This window comes from Papilio polytes, unplaced genomic scaffold (assembly GCF_000836215.1).
Source record: "Papilio polytes unplaced genomic scaffold, Ppol_1.0 DF822067.1, whole genome shotgun sequence".
Lineage (NCBI taxonomy): Eukaryota > Metazoa > Arthropoda > Insecta > Lepidoptera > Papilionidae > Papilio > Papilio polytes.
The window spans coordinates 7,258,418-7,264,663 of NW_013527137.1; the positions used below are offsets into that span (position 1 = coordinate 7,258,418).

At 37.3% G+C, this 6,246-nt stretch overlaps 1 protein-coding gene across 1 annotated transcript in view; it reads right to left on the reverse strand.

The window, feature by feature from the left end:
• Nucleotides 1-632: 632 nt before the first annotated feature.
• LOC106106921 overlaps nucleotides 633-6,246 on the reverse strand; it is a 40,079-nt gene continuing 34,465 nt past the window's right edge. Inside the window, exons 17-22 of the mRNA XM_013287580.1 lie at nucleotides 5,619-5,813; nucleotides 4,689-4,813; nucleotides 4,298-4,391; nucleotides 3,726-3,911; nucleotides 1,297-1,441; nucleotides 633-712 (exon numbers count right to left, since the gene is read on the reverse strand). Coding sequence (XP_013143034.1) covers nucleotides 633-712; nucleotides 1,297-1,441; nucleotides 3,726-3,911; nucleotides 4,298-4,391; nucleotides 4,689-4,813; nucleotides 5,619-5,813 — 825 coding nt within the window. The remainder of the gene's footprint in view (nucleotides 713-1,296; nucleotides 1,442-3,725; nucleotides 3,912-4,297; nucleotides 4,392-4,688; nucleotides 4,814-5,618; nucleotides 5,814-6,246) is intronic.

The window sequence follows — 6,246 nt, forward strand, 5'->3', positions numbered from 1 at the left end:
GCGAATAAAGCCGGCAACCACTCACCCTGAAGGACCTTCTACGGGTTTGAAACTGGTCGGTGCCTACACCGAAAGTTCCCACGTTTTAGCCGTGTTATAAATAATATAGTATAATGTCTCACGAAAGTTTTAATAAGTTAGCTATAGTAGTTACTTATTTCAAACGAAAAATGTGAGAATAAGACATTTTTGTCTCTTTTGTCGCGATGTCTGTATGGTGGAGAAATTGAGAAGCAAAAGGTGAGCGTAGTATGGACATGTTATGAGACGATGGGGATATAAACCAGAAAGTGTTAAGATTGAAGAATAGACCGAAATATGTATGGATTGTGTGAAAGAGGATATGCTTAAGAAAGGAGTGTATTCAGATATGGCTGATAGAGATGTATGGAGCACATACTGTGCCGACCCTCCGTAAGGGGTAAGGGCAAGTGGATGATAATGTCGCGATGTCTGTGTGTTTGTGTGCGTTAATCTAAGAGAAAACTAAACCAATTATAAAATCCAATAGTTTAATCGATTCATAATGGATTCTAGATCATTTTGATATAAGGGAAACGGTTACAATTAGTCAAATTTCGTTATATTTAAATAGTTACTAAACTTACCGACTAGATCTTCAAAGTGGAACACTATCTCTCTTGTGTATCTTGTCCTTGGTGCTTGTACGGTGTACCTGACAGCAGCACGATTCTGGAACGGTCCTCGATCCCTAGAATTACCCTAATTATTCAGACTGGTTTTTTTATTTTTTATAAACATAAGGTGGCAAACGAGCAACAGGCCACCTGAATACGCTAAAATGGCGCAGCGACCACTGCTCATAGACATCCGCAATTGCAGATGCGTTGCCTACCCTTATCCGACATAGGAGGAGACGCACATAAAGAGGACATTTCCTCTTCCACATCTCCTCCACCGTCAAATCCACTTACTATTCCCATCCTGTCCTTATAAGAAAAGCATGGTAAAGAGTAAGGGACTTAAATCAGGCCTCCGGCACCACACTCATCAGACGAAACACGGAATTGCTCCATTTCACGCCAGTCTTCTGTGTTGTCGTGGTATTACTGGGGGCGTGCCCTGCAGTGCTAACATGTTAAAACGGGCACTACCACTGTTAAAAACTGATAGAGATGTATGTAAGAGTACATACTGTGCACACTACGTAGGGGAAAGTATGTATTGTAGAGGATATGCTAGAGAAAAAAGGGAATTCGAACATTAACACTAAAAAAAATGTATGGAAAAAAATGTGAACTTTGTGAAGCCTAGATGGACGATGGAATATATTACCAGAGTTGGTCAACAATGGATATCTCTCTGAATACAGCGTCAACACACTGTTGGTTGCAAACACAACGCTGTCCACCGAAGTTGGCAAGTTGGGATCTGTGGCCAGATAAACACCACATGCCGGCCGGACCGCACGGCGTGCCCTCTAACAAAATATGTATACCATAAGCTTTCACACGAGACTTCGTCCGCGTGGAAAAAAAAGTAACTACCCCATGTGTTCTTTTAAACTATGCTCTACATCTATGACTTACATCGAGATTTGTTTAGTTAAGGCCACAAACTCTAACAAACATCAATCTAAACTTTCGCATTTCTCTCATTATTAAGAAGCTACGTCATCAATGACATAGGCTATAATTTTCATTTGTTTTTATTTACGGGGACGAAGTCGCGAGCAACAGTTAGTTTAAATATAAAATAGTACAAAACACTAAAAAAACAAAAAGCCAACATCACGCGGTGTTCCCAGGCGGTCACCCATCCAAGTACTGACCGCGCCCGACGTTGCTTAACTTCGGTGATCGGACGAGAACCGGTGTGTTCAACGTGGTATGGACGTTGGCGATTTGGTGTACTAATTTAATGAAAAGTATGTAATAATGTGTAAAATAGATTTCTTTTTAATATATCTTTTTATTAAAAGTTTGCAGAATAAGTAAATGACCTTTACGTGATTGCGAATTGCAGTTCAGAAAATTTTTCTATTTGAAGTTTATCTTCGGTGTTTTCTTAGAAATGACAATAGATGGCGCTTATACAAATTAACTTTTTTCAATTAAAACACAATCATCCTTCTAAGTAAAAAGCTAGTTATAAATATTTGATTAAAATTACTATAAATCTTACTAATCTTACTAATATTATAAATGCGAAAGTTTAGATGGATGGATGGATGGATGGATGCATGGATGTTTGTTAGCGTTTGTAGCTTAAACGGCTGAACGGATCTCTATGAAATTTGGCACAGGTTTAGAGCATAGTCTGGAAGAACACATAGGCTACTTTTTATCCCGGGAATAGTTACGGTTCTCGTGGGATTCGTTAATTTAGTTTTTCAATGTTACTCGATCATTCTGCAACGGTTCAACATATCTTATTGAAAGGCACAGATATAAAACAAAGTCTGGAGTACACATGGGATAAGCTTCATCCCCGAGAAATGTCCGGTTCCCGAGGGATACGTAACTTTTTGTAATTTATATAGTTTGTATCTTTGTATGTTTTCTAATACCACGCGGACGAAGTCGCGGGCAACAGCTCGTACCAAATAAATGATAAATAATCACTTTATGATAATGTAACACCAGACGTTAGCCATTCCTAAGATTTGACAATTAATTTTTGAAGCGACAACTATGACTTAGTAATTAATTTGCAGGATTAAAATGTAGATGGCGTTAAAATCAATTCATGTTTTTAAATAAAAGAATCTATCATCTAACTTATAGTCATGTTCTGCTCAGTTTTTAAGATAAGGCGTAGTCAGGAAATCAGAAACACAATCCATTTTTCCGTGTAAATTATATCAAGCTGGTTCAGTGTATATTCTTGAAAAAAATAATGTGCGTAGATGCATATTTAAACTGTTATATTATCCGAATACATTTTTAATTCCCTGATTGGTTCACTGGCTCCGCCCATTTAACAGGAAAACAACGCGAAAACGATTTTAAATAAGGAACTTGCCCTACCTTAACAGAAGTTTTTTACCTGCATAGAAATAGTAGAATGGTCGACATCCGCATAACTGTATCGACAATTTAATACGACAGGATAGCCTACATGTATTTGTACTGTACACCTGCAAAATATAAAACATCTATACAAAACATAAAAAAAAACAACTATATATGATATCAGTATTAAAAAACCTACTACTTTTTTTTTACTTCAGGCCGATTGTAAGTTTTTTATCAGTTTGTCTGTGTGTTTGTGTAGGCTAATTTCCTAAACTAATTGTCAAATTTATAGGGGGTTTTAATAAATATATTGTTGTAAGATTTATTTATAATTTAGTGTTTATTTTATATTTATTAGTGCACTAGCTGTTCCCGTGCGACTTCATCCGCATGAAATTATGAAAATTTTATTTCATAGTTTACATTTGTCAAATTGTCAATTGCAAATGTCAAAATAACATGACATGATGGCAACCTTGCTTCCTTGATGTTGGCAGCAACGTATGGTCTCTTTCCCACATTAGGGTTTTATCCAAAATATTTACCCCCTAAGTTTAATGGTGTTAAAATATATAGCCTAAAGCGTGACGCAAGTGTATGGCTTTTTATTAAAAACGGAATTATTCAAAAACATTCTGTATTTGCTTACATCTTAGGCAACAAAGAAGTATGTGTTTACGCTTTATTATAAAAGATATCTGAGAAAACATAGAAATGTGTATTCAAGTGGTAGACATAAGTGTGTACCTGTCTATTCTTCTCGACAGGTTCATTATTGTACAGACATCTTCTTCGCTGTGGTCGTAGACTTCTTACTTCTCTACCAGTGCGTGTTTCCATTACGCTCAGTTCACTAATACGGTTCAGTGTGAGGAAAGTCCGTGTGACCAGTGTTGTTAGATCCATGATGTCATAAGGTGAGTGTACATATATCTGGAATGGTTAAATCAATTGTCATTTATGGTTAACGGTGGGTCTGAACAACGTACGATCGATGTCCTGACCGATGCAAACCACGTCATTGGCATTATCCGATTGAGACGATAACTGGATGACTTTTTAAATCGATTGGGACATCGATTATTCGTTATTGAGATCCGCTGTAAATCATTTCTTAATTATGATCGGATCGGCTAAGTTTGTGAGGCTATATTCATCAGGGATGAATCGCATGTAACAAGAAGGACGTTATGAGTACACTGGTAGTAGATAGAAAGAGATGGATTGTATGAAAGGTGAGTTCAAGAAGGGAGTGACTGAGATGGATGATAGAGTTATTTGGAAGTGCCAACTGGAAGAGGATAAGGTTGAAGACTCACATCAAATGGTTTTGGCGACTCAAACATGACATAACAGCTAAGAGAGGAATATTTGCATGTTAGTGGCTCTGATGGTATGTTTCCTGTAGTATTGCTGTAAAGAATTACAAGTAAGTACATTTAAATAATCTATGCATATAATAAATTGAAGTGTCTGTTTGTAATAGCAAAAAAAAAAGCCAGATTTCAGAAAGATGATATATTTGCGATGTCCCGAGTAATCTCAAAAACGGCTGGGCATATTTCGACCGGGCTTTCACTGGAGGGTAGCTGACATAGGGCATATTATAGGCTACTTGTTTTTAAATTCCGCGCTGTTAAAATGGCGTAATGGGTGGTCCTTTGCGCCTACGAAGCTTGCGGGCGACAGCTCGTCGGTCATAAGACTCACATAGCTACGTCTGTGGTAGCAACCGAATTGATCACGTAACAGATCCCAGCTTCCGTCATCACCGGCGTCCAATTCGCTGCAACTTCCCGCGACCAGATCGTCTTCACCAATTGTTCTGGTAACACCTGGAATATCAACTTAAGTGGAGGATCGAAAGAGATAAAATTCATTATTTTGTTTTCGCAATTTTTAATACGTGAGACAATTAGTGGTAGGGCCCGCTTTACATCTTCGCACTGTCGGGCACGCAATATCACGACCACACAGAAGACAGGCGTGAAGCAATTCCACGTATAGTCTGATAAGTGTCTGAAGGCTATTTTTATTCCCTTTGATTATTAGGATATAATGGGAAGGGAAAGTGGATTTATTGGATATGCATACCAAGGGAAAATATTCTCTTTATAGCATCTATTCCGTCAATTACGAGTAGCCTAAAGCCCTTCCTTCACAGACGCTCAGTTAAATAACAGTTTTAACTGATCGGATCAGACACTGCGTAAACAAAGAACTGTCAAGTTTTGCTTACACAGTTTTAATATATCACTTCAAATCTTCAGTTAGAACTGAGCGTATATATCAGATATTGAAAAAATATAGAAGAGGCATAGGTAACACTTAACTTGAGACATTTTTTACTTAAATAACGCTATCTATTGATAGATCCCAAAAGCACATATCAATGTTTTAAATTAATTGCCAATAGATGTCGCTAAATTATATTTAAATGTTTATATTTTATTTTACAACAAAAGATGGCGCTTATTATAGTTTTGTAAAATGTTTTATTACATGTTAATATGAGGTGGCACTAAATTTGACAACTGATATACCTTTCAGAGAAAGTACCAGTAAAAAATGTTCACTTCCTCGTCTATGTTTCTTAAATGTTAGTATATACCATGCTTAATGTTAATAAAATATTTTTACGTCAACAGCCAGTTGGTACAAATCCACATTCAGCTCCTCATCATAAATGAACTCCTGGTAACCTTCTAGATGGAACAGATCGGAGTTAGCGACGACAGTTACAAAGCGTCTATAGTAGTCGTACTTGATGTCCCCAGGTTCGACTTGCCAACGCTTCCTGATTGCATGTATCGCTTTATCTGGATTAACTCGATCCTGGAAGAAAAATCTTATACTATACTTTACTAGCATTCGCCTGCGACTCCGTCCGAGTGGATTAAAAAACAAAAGAGAGTAGTCTAAAGTTTTTCCAGGCTATCTTCTACATCTATACCATATTTCATCGAAATCTGTTCATCCGTTGAGGCTACAAACTCTAACAAACATCCATCTAAACTTTCGCATTTATAATATTAGTATGATTAAAGGCGTGCTCTTATCTAAACTATAGCATAAAGTTGTGCGATTGTCGATTGTTTGCAGCCTACAACTGTTTAGTTGTACAACTGATAATCGAGTAGTGCATTTCCATATAAGCTCTTAAGTATAGTCAAAGGTGTGCGTTTTCTCTAAATGCGTAAGTTTTTTTTTATATCATAGGGTGGCAAACGAGCAAGCGGCCGCTGCCCATAGACGTCCGCGATCGCAG